Consider the following 22,000-nt stretch of genomic DNA (forward strand, 5'->3'; position numbering starts at 1 on the left):
TTTTTTTTTCTACGTCTATGGGCACCACATATACCAATTTTTCAACCTCTCTAGGCCAAGACAGACAAAAGGACATACAGACATACAACATATAGACAAAGACAGTTTTTTTTTTAGTTATGCCACGTAGAATGTTATGTAACTGCAGTTTTACTACATAGGCTCAGAAAAAAAATGTCAAAGTCCAAAAAAAAAATGTGGAGTGTTGCTGGCAGAAAAATTTCCAGTTGTCATCCTACAAACCTAAGACTTTGGAAATGGGAAGGAAAAGTTTTATTAATCACAAGAGTTACATGACCTTGTTTATCACCTTAGGGTTTTCAGTGTTAAAGACTTTTTATTAGAAGTCAATCCTGGGGTATTCTGTACAGCAACTGAAAGAATAAAAGTAACAGTTAACTTTTAAGCAAAAGGAGTCATCTCTTGTTAGCCACCAAGCAGGCACTCCTTGGGTTTCCTGGAATAGAACCTGAAAAAGCAAAATCAAAATATCAGTAATTAACTTTCAATTAAAAGGAGTCATCTCCTTACTTCTGTTAGCCACTCTGGGACAGAAGCTGAAAGAGCAGATTAAACATCTAAGCACAGATTACTCCTTCCCCACACTAGGGAGGGACAACAACACAGGTATGAAAACCTGGTAGTTATATGATGCACCCTAAAGAGTGCTTTCCATAACAGACCTTCCTCAGTAGGAAGCAGAAACTTAGAATGTTGTCTTACACCAGCAATTGAACAAATCCAGGATTCAAAATGGCAAACATGCCCAAAACAAATTGTGTAGACAAAATTCACAGTAGCAAATCCTTTCAGACTCAGACAAAATCTTGTTAATTTTTCTGATCCAGACTTTGCAAAAATTAAAGTTATCTCCAAGAATCCATCAAGGCTACCAGCAATTACCAGTTACTGCTTAAGGCTACTCTTTCCTTAACACCCAGGCATACATTTGCTAATTTAAACACCACTGCTCCACAATTGGCTTGCAAAATCCATCAGGCAGAGCAGGAAGTAGCCAAAGACAAAGCAACATACCACTGAAGAACCATTATTGCCTTTAGAAATGCTAATGAGAGCAGAGATTACAAAAAGAAAGAAAAAAAAGTTCCAAAGTCCTAGCAACAAGAACCTCTGAATTTTACAAAAGCACGCCAAGTGGCCTCAGATGCCATCTTTGATCTGGCCACATGGTCCAATGTACTGCCTAATCTTTTGAGTAAAACTGTTGTAGAGCAACCCCGATACAAAACGGGGTGCCTGACTGTGGGTCCTCACCCGCGCGCTTATAAGGACTTATCCATGCTCTACTGCAGGCGCACGTGAAAGGTTCATAAAAGGTTTATTTACAAGGGAAGGGGAAATGAGGAAATGTACAGCTCTGGGAGAAAAGTGGGAGACAAAGTTTTAAATGAGTCCTACCCGATCCGTCGTTCAGGAATCCCAAAATGGCGCTCTGAGAGCTGCCGCCAGCCAGGAGCGGTGAAGCCGGGAGGCGAGCGATCGCGAGCCAGAGAGCCCAAGGCCCACGTGTTTGGTTTTTTATATCCAACCTGGCTGCCCAACTCCACCCTCAGGTCCCGGCCACCCTCCCCTTGGTGGTGATGGGATTTGTCTTCCCCAATGTCCTGATGGTTTTAGTCTGGAGTGGGGGTGGAGTCCACAAAGCCTGTATGGGATTAACTCAGGACATCACTTCCCCCTAACAATTCTCCCCTTTCACTTTTTGCCACCATTTCCATGGTGATGAAGATCAAACATATGGATGCTGGGATACAGTCTCAGATGAAAGTTTTCCAGGGTTCCAGTCTGAAAGAAAACGAATCCCTCCAGGTATTGTCCATTGTGGAAAGCAAAAGTCCTCCATTCCTGGAAAAACAGTTCATCAGTCCCAGCCAAAAGAAAACATCTGGAGGCATTAGCCAGAACAAGACGGCAGATATGTCAAAATCACAGGGAAAAAAAAATGTTAAAATGGTTCAACTTATGCAAAAACGAATTCTCTCAACCTTGATCCCAAACTTTAACAGCATAGCAAAAGTTTGCAATTAAGTCTACTTTTAAACCATTTTGCCTATTTTTGCATAAAATCACAGGGCAGAATAACTAAGCAGCAATTTTAGCTGGCTTTGTTGAAATACTCCAGATAGGATCAGAGCGAACCATTGGCATCCGGTCGATGTAGGCTTCAGGTACAAAGTTAGTCTCATCAGACTCCACCTGGGCTTTCCTCTTCTCGAGGGTACCAGGGCATTTTCGTTGGCCGGGTTGTCCAGTCCTGCCAATGGAGGCAAGCTTCCTCACCTTCTTTGGAGGTCTCTGGAACCCTACAAACAAGGCAAACAGGTTCTCCTCTTCTTGGTTCAGCTCTGTTTCAACTTTCTGGAAGAACTCCACACAAAGCCACACAATGAAACTTATGTCCAATTTTTTTCAGTTTAAACAAAATCCCTATGGAAGTTATACAAAAACAGACTCTGAGATAAGTAGTAAAAGATTACTACCACTATTTTTATGCTGTGTTGGTATCAAGGGGAGAGAAAATGCAAACACAAGTTAGCTTTGTTGGAAAAAAAATTACAACCTTGCTACAGATCCTGGTCACCAAAACAAGAAAACTTTGTGGATTTAGAGCAAAATGCAAAAAAATCATCAGTATTATTATGTCAAGGAAAACTTAGTAAATATGAGGTGTATTTCCAAGTCTATTCAGTCCTTAGTAGAAAAGTTTTACTCTCAACAGTTCCATCAATAGGAATCTGTTGAGACCTTTTCTCCCTATATTTTCAGAAACAATTCCTGTAGAAATAAAACAATTGAAGTATACAATATTACAAGGTGACAATCATCATTGACAATTTATATCCATATCAGGTCAAGGTGTTATTACCCGATTTCCCAAGTGACAATGCTTCCCTTCTAGTTTTACTCTACTAGGTGAGCCAAATAGAACAAATTCATCTAATGCCTTTCCCAGGAGGAAAGGGAGAAACTTTGTGGAGTGTCTCAGGAGCTCTACTGAGGTTCCACAAAATTTCCTTGCATCAGCCAAATGACAGGCTACCAAATTTGTACTTGAATTTAGATTTCTGGGAAGCTTTGCCATAAATATCAGAAAAATAACAAACAACAATGTTCAATCTCTATGAAGGCACCGGCTTAGTTCAGTAGCACAATGTTGACAATGAAACTATAACCTTTAGTTTTTCTCATAACTGGAGACTCTTTTTTCCAACGTCTATGGGCACCATGTATACCAATTTGTCAATCACTGGAGGTCAAGACAAGGACACAAGGAAAGGACATACAGACATACAACATATAGACACAAAGAGCTCTTTAGTTACCATTTATCACGCGTGGGATATCTCATGCAACTGCAGTTTCACTCATTGGCCAAAGTAACAAAAAGAAAGCAGAGAAAAAAATCTCAAAGGTAAAAAAAAAGCAAAAAGTTAAAAAAAAATAACAAAATCAAAATCAAGATTGAAAACCTTTCTGTGTAAAAAAAAATACTGGCAGCATATGCATGATCCTAGATGTTATTTCACGTCTCCTAAACTTTGGAAGGAAGAAGATTAGTTAGAGCATGTTAGTTTTCTCAGGGTTTCTTCAGGAAAAAAAATGAGTCCTTGGGTATCCTGTAACAATAACTGGAAAAGAAGTCAGCAACATTCAAGTTTTTGTCTGTTTCTTAAACAAATATCTCAAGTCCTCAATGGGTTCACAAGGCCAATGGGACTTCGTCTCTGGGTCAGTTCCTCCTGGGGCTTTCTTAACTCTGGAATGATGTACCCAGGGTTTTATGCCTGCAAGTTTCAGAGAAGTATGTGTGCTCAACAAGACATCCTAGGGACCAGTCCATTTTTCTGACAGCTTGTTTTGAGCATCCCCGCTCTGCCAAGTCTTCAGTAAGACCTGATCTCCAGGTTTGAAGGGATGCAATGGTTGATCAGGAGGCACAGAGATCCTTGAGGTTGCAAAGTTATGAATCGCTGCCAGAACCTCCTGGATGTGTTTCACATATTGCGTGATCCGGCAATCTTGTGTTATTTCCGGACTGGCTTTCAGAACTGAGGCCTGAAAAGGTCTTCCAAACACAATCTCAAAGGGGCTTCATTGTAGCCCACTTCTAGGTGCCACTCTTATGCGGAGGAGGGCAAGGGATAGTACCTGGTCCCAACGAAGTTGTGTTTCTTGGCACAGTTTTGCCAAGGTTTTCTTCAAGGTGTGGTTCATCTTTTCTGTTTGCCCGGAAGACTGTGGTCTCCAAGCAGCATGCAATTTCCAGTTTATCTGTAACGCACTGCTCACTGCATGGGTGACGTCAGAGACACATGCCGGCCCATTATCACTCTGGATAGAGTCCGGCAACCCAAAGCGAGGAATTATCTCTTTCAGTAGCTGTTTGGCAACCTCGGAAGCTTTTTCCGTCTTTGTGGGAAATGCTTCCTCCCATCCCGAGAACGTGTCGACAAAAACCAAGAGATATTTGAAATTGCCTGTTGTTCTAGGCATTTGTGTGAAGTCCACCTGCCAGTCCTCAAAAGGACACTTGCCCCGATATTGAACCCCAATGGCTTTAGGGTGGGAGTCAGTCTTGGGGTTATTCCTGGCACATAATTCACAACCTCTGGTGATCCGTTGTGCTATTTTTTGTAAATACGGGCCCTTCAAATATGGGCGCACTGTTTCTAATAAGGCATCTCTCCCATAGTGAGATCCCTCGTGAAGATGTTTTAGCACCAGATATACCAGGGCCTCCGGGAGGAGTATCATCCCATGAGAGTTTACTCTCCAAGTAGAGCTGGGATCAAACTCAGTAAATCCCCATGCGCGAGCTCTCTCCTCATCCCGCTCGGTGTATTCAGGAGCATACTGAGTCAGGTCCACAAGAGGGATGAGTGCACCCTGGAGGGCAGAATGGGCAGAACGGGCAGCGACCTTAGCCACCCGATCGGCTTCCCTGTTGCCCTTTGCCAAGTCAGACCCACCCTTTTGGTGGCCAGGACAGTGCATCACGGCAACAGCTGATGGTAAAGCTACTGCCTTTAACAGGGCCAGGATTTCTAATGGATGTTTGACGTCCTTGTTACTGGCAGTAAGAAGTCCCCGCTCCTTCCAAATGGCCCCATGCATGTGGAGAATCATAAAAGAGTACTTGGAGTCAGTAAATATATTGACTCTTTTACCTTTCGAGAGTTCCAATGCACAGGTCAGGGCTATTAATTCAGCTTTTTGCGCTGATATACCTGCCGGAAGAGCCTTGGCCTCCACGGTGTTCTGGAGCATCACCACTGCATATCCAGCACATTGACGGCCTTGGTCCATGAAGCTGCTGCCATCTGTAAATAGCTCCCACTCTGGGTCTGGCAGAGGCTGGTCCGTTAGATCTGGTCGGCTGGCATACACTGTATCTATGGTTTCTAAACAGTTGTGGATTAAAGTGTCATCCTCAGGTCCATCTGCATTGCTTGGAAGCAGTGTGGCGGGATTCAGGGAGTTAGAAACCTGCAGCTTCACATTAGGATTGTCTAACAGAGCTGCTTGATATTTTCCCATTCGCCCGGCAGTCAACCAAAGTCCACCCTTCCGCTCCAGCAATGTCAAGACCTGATGTGGCACACACACAGTGATGGGCTGACCCAATGTAAACTTCTCTGCCTCGTGTAGGAGGTCACAAGTGGCAGCTACAGCACGCAAACATGGAGGCCATCCCTTGGTGGTGTGGTCCAATTGTTTGGACAGATATGCAACGGGCTGCATTTCTGGTCCCAACAATTGGATTAGTACTCCAAGGCCAACACCCTGTCTCTCATGTACATAAAGTTTGAATGGCTTCCTAAGATCTGGAAGCCCTAATGCTGGTGCTGAAATCAACTTTACTTTTATTTCTTCAAAGGCCTTTTGACATTCTGAGGTCCAAGACAAAGGTTCAGAGTCCAGGCCTTTGAGAGCATCGTACAAGGGTTTTGCTATTAATCCAAAGTTAGGAATCCAAATCCTGCAAAACCCAGCCATACCCAAAAATCCACGCAACTGTCGCCGGTTGCTGGGGACTTTAAGGGCTGAAATTACTTGTTTCCTTTCTGTCATCAAGCTCCGTCTGCCTTTCCTAATTTCAAACCCCAAATACGTCACCGTTTGTTTACAGATCTGTGCCTTTTGGGGTGACACCTTATAGCCACATTCTGCCAGGTGGTTCAGTACCACTATGGTATTTTCCAGACAAGATTCGTAGTCTGGACTTGCAATCAATAAATCATCTACGTATTGCAACAAGACACCCTGGTTTAAGTGAACCTTCCTGAGATCCCTGGCCAGTATTTCCCCAAAAATAGTTGGGGAGTTCTTAAACCCCTGTGGAAGCACAGTCCAGCAATACTGGAGGGTGCTCTTGGACTTAGGGTCTTGCCACTCGAAGGCAAAAAGCGGTTGATCCTGGACATCTATTGGGATACAGAAAAAGGCATCCTTCAGGTCTAATACCGAAAACCACCCAAAGTCACCAGGTATGGCAGTTAATAAGGTGTAGGGATTAGGCACAGTGGGATGTAAATCCCGAACAATGTCATTAATGGCCCTTAAATCTTGGACAAAACGGTACTCGCCTGTATGGGGTTTCTTCACTGGCAGAATCGGAGTGTTGTACGGTGAGCGGCAGGGCCGAATGAGTCCAGATTGAAGGAACCTTTTCAATACTGGCTCAATTCCCCTCAAGGCTTCCTCCTTTAAGGGGTATTGCTTCCTCCTCGGGGTTCTGCTCCCCTCTATCACTTCTATTTTTACAGGCTCCGCATTTTTCGCACGTCCTGGGGTTCCATCAGCCCATACCCCTTTACTTACTCTTTCAACAATTTCTGGAGGTAAAATTTCACCTTTCGGTGGAACATCTTGAGTAAGTAACATCTGGAACCGCAGAGCATGCTCTGGAGGCACCTGTAGGTGAAGCCTCTGATGTTTTGGTGAGAATATAATTCGTGCGTTGAGCTTACTTAAAAGGTCACGGCCAAGGAGAGGGATTGGACACTCTTCCATGTACAGGAAGCTGTGCTGGAGCTGTGTGGTGCCCAGCCGGCACTCCAGAGGTTGTAGGAAGGGTGTCTGTTGTGACTTCCCTGTAACCCCAATGACTGCTGCAGTCTTTTTGCTCATTTTAGTTAATTTCGAATTCAAAACTGAGTATGTTGCTCCAGTGTCCACCAAGAAATCAATGAGACGATCCCCCACAGCGAGGGTTACCCGGGGCTCTGAAGGGGTTATTCTAATGGGCTTCTCTAGATCTAGTGGAGCCCCTGGGCACCCCTATTCTGCATCTGAACTTTCTCCATGAACTATCATCTGTCTCCTCTCCTCTGTACTTGGTTCTAGATTCCTTCTACTCTGTCTGTATTCCCTCCTATCTTCACCTGAGGCTCTACCCTGTGCTGTCATTTGTCTCCTGTCCTCTGTACTGGGCTCTCGATTCCTTCTCTGTCTGTATTCCCTGTCATCATCTGAGCCTCCACTCTGTGCTAACATTTGTCTTCTTTCCTCTCTCCTTGGTTCCTGGTTCTGTGTGCTCCTTCTATATTCCCTCCTGTAACCCCTACGTGAATCATCATGTCTTGGGGTTCTCTGTCTTCTATCCTGCCTTCTATAATTATTGCGTCTGCCGCTTCCCTGTAACCTGGGACAACTGTGCTTCCAATGTCCCTCTTCCCTACAGAAAGCACACTGATTTCTTCCTAGGGGTTCACGTCTCTGTCCATTATTGTTTCCCTGAAACCCTGTTCTGTGCTCTCTTTGTAAAAAAACAGTTGCAGGTTTCGGTCTCCTGTGCTCTCTATTATTATAAACCCTGAATGCCAGGTCCACTACCTGGGACGGACTCATCTCAGTGACGCCGTCCACCTTAGCTAACTTTTTCTTTATGTCTGGGGCACTATGGGTAATGAAAGCCGTAGTGATCAGACGAGCATTTTCTGGGGCATCTGGGTTTATGTCCGTGTGGTTAGTGTAAGTTTGAATAATCCTCCCAAGGAACTCTGACGGATCCTCATTAGCTCCTTGCTCGAGTTGCAATATTTTGTTAAAGTTTTTTTGTTTGGGGATCCCCTGCTTCAGTCCTACCAATAAGCATTTTTTATAGAGATCCAACATCGCCGTTCCTCCATTGTTAGGGTCCCATCCAGGATCTCTCTCTGGGACAACAACCTCCGGCTCTGGGGACTGCCTATCCTGTTGGTGGAGACGGTCAGCCTCCTCCCTGGCTTTCCTGAATACCATCCTCTGCTCATCCAGCGTTAATAAAGTATGCAGCATGGACTGTATATCTGCCCAGTTAGGGCGGTGGGAGACAAAGATAGAGGCAAACAAGTTCGCCATCCTCTTGGGAGCCTGCCGGTGCGAGGGAACAGAGCTCCTCCAATTTAGGAGGTCCGCAGTACTGAACGGATGGTGCGACCAAAAGTACCCAGCAGGTCTCCCATGTTCATTTAAGCCACCCATTGGCATCTGGCGAAGGGGAAACTGCCCTGCCTCAGGGTGATCCTTCCTGCCAAAATGGGTGCCGAGTCTAGTGTGGGGAGGGGACGCCATTTTAGTGTCCTCCCCAGGGGGCAGTGGAGGCTGTGCAGCCTCAGGGGTCTGCACGGGAGGGGCTTTGTCACGTGGAAGAGGATTTTGTCCTCGTGTATTTAAAGTATTTAAAATATGATGCTCCTCCTCTTCTAACTCTGCTCGCTGGCTGTCCTCATGGAAAGGGGAAGGTTTACCCTTTCTCTGCACCATTAGCCTAGCCTTCGCCTCCGCCATATCTAATTTATGGAGGGCGGCCTGCATCTGGTCCTGCATACCTTTAAAAGCTGACTCAAAAGTCCGATTTTGTTGTTGCACTTGAGACAGCATGCTTTGATAAGCTGACTCAAAAACGTTACGATTTTCATCCCTTATACTCTTAATAGTTAAATCAAAAACCTGATTTAGTTGTTGTATGGCCACGTTAAAAGCCTGAATTTGTTGTTGCACATTCTCAGTATGTGAAGTAGAACTTCTACCTCTCACAGAAACAAGAATGTAGCAAACGGCGCTTACACATATTACCAAAAAACCACCCAGAAGCACAGACTGTAAAGGGATGGCTTGTAAACCACCCATGTATGTACACAATAGTGAAATCACGTGCCATACACCAGGCTTCATCAAATTATTTATATTAATGAAACTGGTGGTGATATTTAATGGAAGAAGACTACTCAAATTCAAGGCCGGAAGGAAACTGAAAGAACTCAGGCTAGGGATGAAACTGTATAGGCTCATGGTTGAGGCCATATTTGAGTCAAAACGCACCCACAAGGGCTGTACGCACAGGTAAAAAACAGACTTTTCAGGACTAGAGACAAATATTATGCTGCTAGTCCTGCAGAACTAGTGCGCTTATGGTGACCAACGCAAGGAATGTTACTTTGGGTTGGTCAACCGCGGGTGTAACTTGGAAACCACGCTGGGCGCCAAACTGTTGTAGAGCAACCCCGATACAAAACGGGGTGCCTGACTGTGGGTCCTCACCCGCGCGCTTAAAAGGACTTATCCATGCTCTACTGCAGGCGCACGTGAAAGGTTAATAAAAGGCTTATTGACAAGGGAAGGGGAAATGAGGAAATGTACAGCTCTGGGAGAAAAGTGGGAGACAAAGTTTTAAATGAGTCCTACCCGATCCGCCGTTCAGGAATCCCAAAATGGCGCTCTGAGAGCTGCCGCCAGCCAGGAGCGGTGAAGCCGGGAGGCGAGCGATCGCGAGCCAGAGAGCCCAAGGCCCACGTGTTTGGTTTTTTATATCCAACCTGGCTGCCCAACTCCACCCTCAGGTCCCGGCCACCCTCCCCTTGGTGGTGATGGGATTTGTCTTCCCCAATGTCCTGATGGTTTTAGTCTGGAGTGGGGGTGGAGTCCACAAAGCCTGTATGGGATTAGCTCAGGACATCACTTCCCCCTAACAAAACTGGCACAGAAAAAATTTCCACAAATTAAAATCTCTTAGCAAGTCACTACAAACAAATTACACACAAACACACAGAATCTTCACAAAGCCCAAGCCAGTTTTTCAACAGCAAATCGACATATGAAACAAACACACTAGAGAAACCAAAAATCACATTTGCGCTTATGGTAGCCAGTGCCATAGGGAAGCCCAATTTCCCCATGGGGCTGACTAACCACGGATGGCTCTGTCCTAAATCTTCGTGGCGCCAAATTTGTTATAGGACAGGGAGAGGGGCAGCCCAAACCCCGCAAACCTGCCTATTCTACATGGGTTCTGCCCTCCGCCGCATCAACACAAAACATAGGAGACTTTAATGGGAAGGAACTTTAATAAAACTAGGAAACAATACAGGAAAGGCAAAGAATCTAGTTTCTAAATGAAGCACCCAAAGTGACCCATCCCCTCGTGGGTAAAAGTCCATCCATATGGGATCGGCCCAGAACAAGGCCCCAAAGCCTGCTAAAAGTCTAAAGCATCTTCCAGTGGGGACCCACAGAAAAGGGTCACAAACAACCGGACAAGCCCGGAAGGAAAGGAGCAAAATCAACATCAAGATAAAAGCTGCCATGGTCCCCTCCCCACGGGTCTCACCCACATCTGTGTCACCCAGTCCACGACCAAAAGACAAGCGCAGTTTCTTCACGTGTCTCTAGGCTCCATGCGCCTCCTCCAGGTCTCCTGGCTCCATCCTGCTTCCTACCGCAGTCTCTCTTGCAGCTTCTCCTCTCCCTGCTCAGCTCCACCCTCCCTTGGGTGGGGCAGGGAACCTCCCCCTTTCCTGGGGACCACCCTGTTACAAGAGCAGCCTCCTGGCTGCTGACTTTGCCCTTCGGCAGCTGCTCCTGGCACACCCGGCCTGCATGGGGGGCTCTTCTTCTTTTCAAGAGCTGTTTATTGTGTGTACACGCAGTGGGGTGTGGACCTGAGAGCGTGGGGAGCAGAACGGGCGAATCTACTGAAATTCCCTGGTGCGGGGAGCAGCGGGGAGGGGGGGGTTCTGCTGGGCCGGGTGCTCTGCTGGGGGGAGGAGGGGGAGGGGAGGGGGAGGGGAGGGGGAGGGGTCCATCTCTAGCTGCAGCGGCCGCCAGAGCTGGACTGAGATTTCTTTAACCCCTGCGCCCCAAGGAGGCCCCGTGAGGGTCTTTTCCGTTGCCTCTTTCGCTTTAGATTTCATGTCCCTGCAACTTTTATTTATTTATTCATTTCCCGCTTCCCTCGTGGCTGCTGATCAGTGGCTGCTGATCAGTTTGTTTCCCAGACTCAGGGCTGACTCCCTAGGTGGTACATGCACACACAGGCCCTGTGGGCTTCTCTGACACCACATTTTCCGTGTGGACTTTTGCACGGGAGGCTCGCTCTGCTTGAACAGCCGCCTGTGTCACCTCATTCCCTTCATTGTCCAGTAATCCTCCTTAGAGCCCCTCTAGGATCACTCTGGAATAGCACCAGACCCCCACTCCCCCCCCATTCCCCCCCCACCTCAATCTATTTTCCTGACCTTCCCTTGCTCAGACTTACTGGTCCCTGACATTTTCCCTTTGGCCTGTCTGCTCTCCCCTTTCCTCTGAACCCCAGCACCTCGCTGGCTTCTTAGAGTCTTCGGAATTTTACTTTTTTTCTCACCTGCTATGTCAGCGGCGGATATTTGTCTTTGTCATTCTCACTTGCTTTCCTACAAAGTGAGGACACCCCATCAGCCCCAAATCTGCCCATCCCAAATAGGTTCTGCCATCCAGAGTATCGAGACAAGACATCCTCTAGTGTGTAAGATCTTTCATGGAAAAGAACTTTAGTGTGCAAGGTAGAAGAGGGGAAGAAAAAAGTTTCCAAATCCAGCACCCAGAGTTCCCCGTTCCCATGTGGGGAAAGTCCCAGCCAAACAGGGTTGGCCCAAATTAGGGCCACTGAGGCTCCAGAGCCTGCCCCAGTCTAAGGCCCCTCCTGCTGGGACCCATCGGAAAGGGTCAGAAAAAGCCAGACAAGTCTGGGAGGAAAAGAGAAAAATCAAAATCAAGATAAAAGCTGCCCCTGTCACCTCCCCACAGGTCTCTCACCCATGTCGGTTTCAACCAGTCCAAGACCAGGAAGCAAGTGTGGCCTCTACACCTGTCTCTCTGCTCCACGTACCTCCTCCAGGCCCCTCCTGGCTCCATCCTGCTTCCTTCCTCCCCCAGCCTCCTCCCCCACTTCCCCTCCATCCTGCTCAGCTCCACCCTCCTGGTATGGGGAGGAACCTGGAGGGAACCTGGAACCTCCCCTTTTCCTGGGGACCACCCTGTTACAGAAGGACGCCCTCCAATTCCTTGCATTGGGTTGTCCATGGGAAACACTTGTCTCTTCACGTGGCTGAACAGTGTTCCAACGTGTGGATCGACTGTGTCTTGTCGACCCAGGCCTCTCAGTAGGCACGCAGCCTGCTGCCTGGGTTTAGGTGTCATTCGGTGATAAGTGTGTGGAGGAGGTGAGCTGGGCAGCTCCACTCACCAGCGCCTTTTCATCTCCCTCCTGAAATCCTACCCATTAATCACAAACTTCCCATCCCTCTTTCCTGCCTCCTCTGGCAACCGCATTCTCACTTCTTTTTCTGAAGCTGACTAATCTGGATACTCACCAAAGTGGAGTTTCTCAACATTTGTCCTTTTGTATCTGGGCAATTTATCGCACTTTTTGTAATGACTCTGCATTTTCTACCAGTTGTAGTATCAGAACCTCCTCCCTTGTTGGAGGGCGACTGTGCCATTGTCTCTGTGCCACATTTGGATGCTACATTTGTTCGTCTTGTGGACAGCAGGGTTTCTAGATACTGATGGACGGTGACATGCTGCTGTGAACACGGTGTGTAGATCATCCGTTTGAGTAGCCGCTTTCAGTTTTTTGGACACATTCCTGAAGTGGAATGGCTGGATCCCGTGTGAATTTTATGTGTCGTTTTTTTTGTGTTTTTTTTTTAAAGATTTTTTTTTAAGATTTATTTATTTATTTATACAAGCACTGGGTACAAGTTAGAAGCGCGGGAGGGTGAGAGAATTCACCAGAGCCAGAGCGGGGAACAGAACAGACAGACTGACGAAATACACTGCTGAGGGGAGCAGCGGGTGGCAGGAGAGGTCTGCGCACCATGTGGGACCCTCACCAGGTGGCCGGGGATCGAACCAGCGCTGCAGAGGCTGCAGGCAGCTTTGCAGCCCAGCGCTCAATCGCTGCACCGCCAGGGGAGGTCCTATTGCACCATGTGTCGTGGTACTCTCCACAGCAGCCGCACCGATTGACTTTCTTAAGTGGCAGAGTGATATTGGAGTTTAGGGATTGACCAATTTCTGCTTCTCCACTCACCCACCAGTAGACATTGGCACCGTTTCTACCTTTCGCTATGATGAACAGAGCAGCGATCACTATTTGTGTACACAATTGTGCTGGAATGCCTGGTATCAATCGTTTGTGGTATATATCCAGGTGAGGAAATGATAATGCATATGGTACTCCTATTTGTGACATTTTGGGGACATGACAAACTCTTTTCTTAATTTATTTATTTATGCATACAAGAGCTGGAGTACAGGCCAGAGGTGTGGGGGAGAGAAAGGCTCTCCCCCCCCCACACACACACAGAGTGGGAAACAGAACAGGCGAATTGTCTGAAATACATTGCTGAGGGGAGCAGCCAGCCAGTCAGGAGAGGAGAGGTCTGCTGAGCCATGTGGGTCAACTCCCTGACCAGATTTCAAACTCCTGCTGCAGTGCTGCAGATAGTTTCATAGTGCTGAGATTTAACACTCATGCCACCAGGGTGGCCCTATTCTGAACCAGTTTTAACTGGTCATAAGTGGCCTGAATCAATTTGAACTAGTCAAAGCCAGTTTGAACTGGTTTTATTCCATGAGCTGTCATGTGAACCTGCTGAAGGCTGTTTTTACTGGTCAGAGCCGTTTTGGACCTTGAACCAATTTCTTCCAGTCTGAAACTGAACATACTTTATCCATTCAGAATTGGTCAGAAGTGGCTTGAACTGCATTCCTTTGGTCTGAACCAGCTTGAAGCGGTTTTATCCTGTCAAAATGGTTTGAGCTAGTCAAGAGCCAGTTTCAACCAGTTGGAACAAGTTTGGTCAGAACATGTTTGAGCCAATTTCCTCCCATAAGAACAAGTCAGGACTGGTCAGAACCAGCTGTATCTGCTCAAAACCCATTTGAATCAGTTTTATCCAACCAGAACCAGTTTTAACTCATCAGCCCGTTTGGTGCCCATTTGACAGCCACAATCGCTGGCCTGAGGGGCATGTCGTGTCCCCGTAATAGTCGCTGGTGTCCAGGCGGTGTCCAGGCAACGTTCACGCGGAGTCTACTTGCTCTCCACGTGATGGAGCCGCAAACGCCTGTTTCCTCAAGGTAAGAAAGTCTAGAACGCGCGATTCAATAATTTAACTACGTTTTTATGTTCTCTGGATATTCTGCTTGCCAGAGGCGCCACTGCGGGGACTCGCGTCTGGTAAACTCTCGGGGCGGCTGTCGAGGCCCACGCAGGGGCAGCCGCGACGCAGGGCGCCCCTGGCGACGCCCCCGCCGGCCGGCGCGCGCCTGGCGTCACGGCGTGCGGGCGGCCGGGGGCGGGGCCACGCCGCCCTGGCCCCGCCCCCGTGCGCGGCGGCTCCTCGCGCTCGGGCGCCGCTTCCGCCTTGGCGCCATGGCGGCCGCGCGGCCCGAGCCGGCGGAGCTGGGCCTGGCGCAGGCGGCGCCCGCGTGGCGGCTGCGCCGCGAGCAGTTCCCCAGCAAGGTGGGCGGGCGGCCGGCGTGGCTGGGCGCGGCGGGGCTGCCGGGGCCCGCGGCGCTGTCCTGCGCGCAGTGCGGCCGCCCGCTCGCCTTCCTGCTGCAGCTGTACGCGCCGCTGCCCGGCCGCGCCGACGCCTTCCACCGCGGCCTCTTCCTCTTCTGCTGCCGCGCGCCGCCCTGCTGCGCCGGCCTGCGCGGTGAGCGGCGGGGGGCGGCCGCGGGCGGGGCGCGGGGGGCCGCGGGCGGGGCGCGGGGGCCGGGTCCCCCGCGCCGGGAGCCGCCGTCTGCCGCGTCCGCCTCCGCCCGCCCCGCAGCCCCTCTTGTCCCCCACGCTCCGCCTTGGCTGCTGCTCTAGGCGACCCCCGCCCCCGGCTCTCTGGGGATCGATCGGTGTTAGGAAGGGGGGGCTCATTTTCCCACGGCTGGGTCCCGATAGCGGTCGCCTGTTGTGTGACTGATGGACAGTCTATTAATTTGGTCAGTTTGAACCTGCTCAAAAGCTGTAGTTTCCGGGCTTTTAAAAGTTTTATTTCTGTCTTTTCAAAATCTCTTCCCAGAAAATGGGTTCATCAATGGCAAAAATTTCCTTTTATGTAAGGAATGAGTATCTTCTCAGTCTTGCAGGTAGACTGCAATTTTGGAATCACTGTCTTTTACTTAATATATGCATAACGTTCCTTTTAATTTTTTAATAGTTTTTAGGAATCAGCTGCCCAGGAAAAATGATTTTTTCTCATATGAACCGCCTTCTGAGGACCCTCCCCCAGAGACGGGGGACTCCCCATGCCTGCAGCTCCAGTCCGGGCCTCATCTCTGCAGGGTCTGTGGCTGTTTAGGCCCCAAAACCTGCTCCAGGTGCCACAAGGCACATTATTGCAGCAAGGAGCACCAGACTCTCGACTGGAGGCTGGGACATAAGCAGGCTTGTGCAGAGTCAGGTACGTCAATTTATTTTTTATCATTTTAAATTTATGCCCCATTTCACAGTGTCCAGGTCTTTTATGCACATGAGGTTAGAAAAGACGCCTTTACCGGGCATCTTTGTGAAGCAGGGCCCTGCCCTATCAGCCATGCCCGGACCATGCTGTCTGGAGTTTCATTTATGACCCTCAGCTCAACATGTGCTGGTTCACTGGGGAAACTTTCTGCACGGGGCGTGCTTTAGAAACGGGGAACGGTCAGACCATCTTCAGAGTTAAGTGATCACTGAACTCTTACTGATGGCAGTTACCTTTTTTTGTTTCAGAAAATTTGGGTGGCACAGTTCCAGACCACAACTTCCTTTTTCCAGAATATGAAATCGTAATAGAAACAGAAGATGAAGTAGTACCTGAAGTGGAAAATGAAGACGAGGCAGAGGTCGCAGGGAACATGGGTAAGGGGTCGGCTTGGGAACTGTGTTAAGTGACTGATCATAACGCCTGAAAGGGCTCAGTGTGTCGAGAGGAGCTGAGAGGAAAAGACTGACTTTGGAGGCCGCCTTAGGGGAAAACATGCTTCCTCTGCCTCCCTTCCCTTGCGTCAGAGGACGTAGCCGGGTGATACCTGGGTCGGGCCGCACGAGGTGCTGGAGATCGGTCAGTTGGCCTGGCTCCGGAGCGCTTTCCGCGGAGGTGGCTTGTGGCAGGCCACAGGGCCTTTGCCAGCCACGTTCTCTTTACCTTGCAGTTGTAGGCACCAGGTGTTGTAGACCTGCTCCTACCCTGGTGGTGCGTGCTGGCCAGATGCCTCCAGATTACCTGCTAGCCAGCACTCACGCAACACGTACTCTGTAGCTGCCACTATTTTTGCATGATACCATTAAAACCCTGACAGCAGCACAATAAATTGGAAACTCCACCACACTTGTGAGGTAATTTGAGGTTCTAGGAGGAATTTATTTGGTCTCACAAATGACCAGAGTTCTTAAATTTCAGAGCCAGAGTTTGAGCTTACAGCTCATTGACTGTAGAACATGAGCTCTTAACCCACACAAAACTATAACTATAGTGTCAGAATCAAATTTTGGATGAGGTCAGCTTCCTGGTTCATAGTTCATACTCAGAGGATATCACAGTCGTCTTTGGGTCCATGTTACGGAGAGGATTGTGTTGGGGTCTGCAGTGCCAGGGTGAGGGGAGTCCCTGTAGTGACCTGGGGCCAGGTCCTCAGTGTGCAGGTGAGGGCTGAGCCAGTGGCCATTTGGAGAAACGGAGGAGACAGGAAGAGGTAGGAAGACACGAGACAGATGCCCTGAGAACAGGAGTGAGGAGAAGCACGTGCAGTTTTGCCCTCAGCACCTGGGTTCGCTCGTGAGTCTGAAGCTTGGAGGGAAGGTGTGCCCCAGGAGCCAGGAGTGGGTAACGCTTCCCAGTAGAGGTGGAGAGCACTTACCTAAGTGAGTGAGGGGAAAGCCACGGGCCTCCCCGCAGCTCCTCCTCAGCTGACTGCCGAAACTGGCTTCCCCACGTGTGTGATTGTGGCGTTGGGTTGTTCCTGCTGCCATAATAGTTGCATTGACTTTTCAGATGAAACTCCTGAAGAAGAATTGGATTCCCTGGCAAAACATGAATCCAAGGAAGATAAGATTTTCCAGAAGTTTAAAACTAAAATAGACCTTGTGCCAGAACAGGTAAGTCAGAACTCATAGCTCCTTCTTGGGCTCTTTGAGACGGTGTTCTAAGGGTGTGATTCCTGAGAAGAGGTGACTCTGGTCGCAGCCCTTCACACAGGTTGTCTCCATGGAAAGGCGTTTACCCTCACAGCAGCCACTGCAGGGGCACGAGGGCCACGTTGTCACCCTAGTGGGTTCACCTTCTAAAGAGCGCGTCAGTGATAGGCGGTGAGGGAAGCCATTGCCTGTGGCAGGGAAGTTTAGGGACCAATGGCAATAAAAAGATACTTTCACCCATTTTCCCAGCAAGGATCTTCAACTCAGAAAGTCAACATGACATAATAACACAAAGATACTTTCTGTGAAAAGTGTCTTTTGGGCTTTGCTGCCAGGATGATTCAGGTTTTTTTAACCCTTGAGTCCCGTGAGGGACTTCTGCATTGCAGTTTCATCAGCAGCATGAAGGGTCCGGGGGGGTGGTGAAGGGTCAGGGGGATTCCAAGTGTTCTTCGTCCTCCATGACGGCAGACATCACTCACACAACACAGCTCAGTAATGCCCCATAAACTACCTTGGGTCAGATAAATATCTGGGGGCTTGGGAGGAAGCCAGGTAGGCCTGCACGGTGAGAGGTGGGTTTGGGGCGCCTGTGCCGTTGAACCAATAGAGGGAAGGCATATGGTTGCTGCATAAGCTTTTATTTGCCTCTTAATGAGAGTTTTAAAAGTCATGGAGGGTTTTAGGGGTTCCGGCGCCAGCTCATCAGCCTGCCTTCCCGCACCCCCTTGGGCGCCGGTGTCTCACCCCCATGGTGGGGATCTGGTGTTTTACCGCTGCGTGCCTGTGCCCCAAGACCCGGTGACATGTATTTTTGCTCTAAACATTAGTTTTTCTTTTAAAGATAGAAGGAAACATCAACACTGTAAAGTTGGGAGGTTTTTCTGGTGGGCCAGGGTCTCCCATCTACCACTTTCCTTCTGTGTGAGTAACTTTCACTAATTTTTGTAGGACTGGTGATGAATCCAGCTTTTGTTTGCCTGAAAAAGTTTGCTTTGTCTTGTTCTTGCTTGTTTTGTTGAATGACTTTGCTGGGTTGGTACTTCTCTTAATTTTTTGCTGGCACCTAGATTGGACAAGAGGCCTGCGGGACAGGACCCAGACATCAGCAGGGTTCGCCCAGCCCCAGGGAAGGGCACAGCCAGGCAGCAGGCCTGGCGCAAGGAGAGGCTGTCGTGCTGCTTTCCTTCTTTTCCCACCACCGCCCCTTCCTTGTGCCACTTCAGCCCTCCTCCCCACCCCCCAAGCCCAGAAGCCTCACTTTGTTTCATGGTTTTTAGACCGACGTTTCCTTCTACCCGCGCAAAGGTGAGCAGAGTCTGGCAGCACCTTAGATTCAGAGCCTGGCGGCTGGGCAAAAGGGTTCTTCTTAGTCCCCTCACACTCCCCCACAGGATTCAGGTTCCAGCTTTAGTTAACAGCTCGGAGCCCAGGTCAGCCCCGCTGATGAAGATGAGACGCACTCACCGAACTGCCCTTCCGATTAGCTCCTCCAGATAGCACCTCCGCGTGCCGGTCAGGCACACGCGCCACCAGACACGGCTCGTGAGAAGCTGCTGGTGTAAACGTGGTCCTGCTTGATTTTAGATCCTCAGGTACGGCAGAGGGATTGCCCCCATCTGGATTTCTGGCGAGAATATCCCTCAAGAAAAGGACATTCCTGATTGCCCCTGTGGTGCCAAGAGAATATTTGAATTTCAGGTAGGACCTGAAGTAAGAACCGTGGTTCATGTAGAATCACCCTGGTTTGTGTTTTTAAACATTAAAAAAACACCAAAGAAATGTGTTCTAGCCCTTCCTCTCCACAACGGCCACAGGCAGCCCACCAGCCAGGGCTCAGGAGCGCAAGCTCTGCGTTTAGGCCACTGAGGTGCATCTTCTGCCCCATCTGTTCCCATAAGGACGCGGCGTGCCACCAAGTCACTTGTCCATCGGTTAAAGTGAATGGGAAGGTGTGTTTAGGTCACACACAAATACATCACACCCTGTAAGGAGCTCGCTGATCCTCATCTGAGGGTCTTGGTGTTCTCAAAAGGTCCCGGAACCAGTCCTATGGGCGCCAGGGACAGCAAGTGTATGCAGGGGGTCAGTGTGGTGTCTCCAAGGGTGCCCTGCAGTGAGAATCTCTTTTCGCCTCTCCTTTCCCCGAGTGGAATTGTCCTTTGCTGCCTCATCCAGTTGTTGCTGCCTTCTGAGTAGCCTGCTCTCCCTGGTACTGCTTGTTGACAGGGTTGTTACATTTGTTGACTGCAGTGAGGTTTTAAATGTAGTGACACCACCCAGACTCCCTCCCACTGCAGTGACACTTATTACTGCCTCTGTTGTTACCTTTGCCATTTAAATAACAGCTCTTCTTGGTCCTTTTTTGCCTGGGTACTTTGTAAGGAAGGAGTGTCTCAGAACCCTCAAGTTTATTCTTAGTTTGTGGATTTATGAGAAAACAAATAAATGTAATCATTAAGTAATAATTTCTTAGCCCTCCCCTGGTGGCGCAGGCGGTTGAGTGCAGCGCTGTAGAGGCGCGAGAATCCCACATGGCGTGGCAGAACTCTCCTGCCTCACCCACTGCTCCTCTCAGTAGTGTATTTCAGACATTCTGCCTGTTCTGTTCCCCGCTCTGTCTCTGGTGAATCCTTTCACCCTCCCGCACATCTGGCCTGTACCCCGGTTCTTGTATGCAAGAGTAAATAAATCTTTTTTTTTAGATTTCTGTATCCAAGAACTGGGGTACAGGCCAGAGGCGTGGGAGGGTGAGAGGATTCACCAGAGACAGAGCGGGGAGCAGAACAGGCAGAAGGACCAAAATACACTGCTGAGGGGAGCAGCGGGCAGGACAGGAGAGGTCTGCCATGCCATGTGGGATTCTCGCCGACCGGGACGGAACCCGTGCTGCAGAGGCTGTGGACAGCTTCACAGCGCTGCGCTCAACCCGCTGTGCCACAGGGAAGGCCCATGAATAAATAAATCTTTAAAAAAAAAAAAAAAGAAAGAAAGAAATTTCTCTAGAGAGTTTTAGCATCAAAACCCATTGGCTTTGGTGGAATTGCTTCTGGACTGTGGGCTTGGCAGCCTGTTTCCTGGGCAGAGTTGGTGCTGGGGCTATCAAACCTGCTCGCAGCTACTGCTTTCAGAGCAGACGCCCAGGCTGAGCTGGCCCTGTTGGCATAAAGCACTTCCTCAGGTGGGCAGACAGGCCTCAGTGCTGCTCCATTGGACCGTGTGACTTCTGAGCTCCTCCTCATCTCCAGAGTTATCACTTGGTGTCATTCCTACCGGTTAGTGTTTCTCCAGTCATAGTGATGCATCTGCTATTCAGTTGTCAGTGACCCAAAGTGGAAGTTGCCCAAGTAGAAGTCTCAGCCCTACCTGGTGATCATTACTAATAAAAATAATTTGTTTTAACAGCTAGGCCAGGTGGATCAGCTGCTCTTATTCTCGGGAACTTCCTTCCCAGAGGCACGGAGTTGGGTTAACGTGTTAGTCGCGTAATGTCTGGCTCCAGCCGCTGCCTGTGTGGGAGGGAAGGGCCGCCCAGAGTGGTGGGTGCACCTGGCCCAGGGCATACTCTGACCCCGCCATCCTTTTCCCAGGTCATGCCCCAACTGCTCTACTACCTGAAGGCTGACAGACTGGGCAGGAGCGTGGACTGGGGTGTCCTGGCCATCTTCACCTGTGCGGAAAGCTGCAGACTGGGTACTGGCTATGCGGAGGAGTTTGTGTGGAAGCAAGATGTGACAGCTGCACCGTAGGGACAGGCCAGCGTGAGGCAGGGCCTTGCGGTCCTGGGTCTGGGACTTGTCCCGCTCAGTACGCTGGAGGTACAGGCCCAGTGAGGGCTCGGGTGTTATTCAGTGTGTAGATGTGAGCGAGATGGGTGTCCAGGAGTGTCCGTCCCTGAGCCTAACGGTGTAGCTCAGCCAGCACACCAGAAAAAGAGGGCAGCCTCAGCATCACCGCTAGCACCAGACGCTGCTCTTGGTAGACTGTTTTGGTAAAAAAAAGACTTGTATACGTGTATGTGTGCGGAAATAAACCCGGGACGACGCAGAGCCAGTCAGGTGAAATGGTCACCTGTGTGCGGTGGAACTACAATGTGTGATGATCGCTTTGTTAAAAAAAAAAGGGGGTTATTTGCATCCTTCCCCCCACCGTTTACAAAGTCAAAACCTACAGAGACATCTGTAAAGCCTGAGACTTGCCTGACGACCAGCAGCTTGTCACGGTGCTCTTGTCACGGAGGCCAGGGCAGGAGAGGGGCGTGCTGGGCACGAGGCCGGTGAGTATCGCAAGGGGGATACCCAGTAATGCTGAAGCAGCAGCGGAGTTGGTGGTAGGCCCAGGAGGAAAAAGATTTGGAACCAGAAACTGGATTAGAAGCTCTGATCACCGCTGGCCTTGGTCAGCAGTGGCCCTGCGGACAGACAGGCCGGGGTGGGAGCAGTGCTTTTCCCACTTTTCTCATCCATTGTGTTCATACACAAAGCTACCCTGGGGGCAGCTTTCAGGTGTGGGGTACATGTGTGCCCCCCCACCCCCACCCCACCGGGCCAAGGGGGCCTGGAG

General features: G+C 49.5%; 1 protein-coding gene across 3 annotated transcripts; it reads left to right on the forward strand.

The window, feature by feature from the left end:
- Positions 1 to 14,701: 14,701 nt before the first annotated feature.
- Positions 14,702 to 21,389, forward strand: PDCD2 (programmed cell death 2; the record flags this gene model as incomplete). 3 transcript variants are annotated; one of them, XM_084259685.1, is made up of 7 exons in its annotated part: positions 14,702 to 14,791; positions 14,891 to 14,984; positions 15,483 to 15,725; positions 16,034 to 16,162; positions 17,295 to 17,398; positions 19,025 to 19,138; positions 21,028 to 21,389. In XM_084259685.1, the coding sequence occupies 7 exons, from the start codon at positions 14,702 to 14,704 to the stop codon at positions 21,184 to 21,186; spliced, it is 933 nt and encodes a 310-aa protein (XP_084115811.1). In that variant the 3' UTR covers positions 21,187 to 21,389. The 3 variants fall into 3 exon arrangements, with proteins under 3 accessions (XP_084115811.1, XP_084115809.1, XP_084115810.1); XM_084259683.1 differs by having other exon boundaries at positions 14,702 to 14,984; XM_084259684.1 differs by having other exon boundaries at positions 14,702 to 14,984; positions 21,040 to 21,389.
- Between the last annotated feature and the right edge of the window lie 611 nt (positions 21,390 to 22,000).

This window comes from Talpa europaea, assembly GCF_964194135.1.
Source record: "Talpa europaea genome assembly, chromosome: 2".
In the NCBI taxonomy this organism is placed as follows: domain Eukaryota; kingdom Metazoa; phylum Chordata; class Mammalia; order Eulipotyphla; family Talpidae; genus Talpa; species Talpa europaea.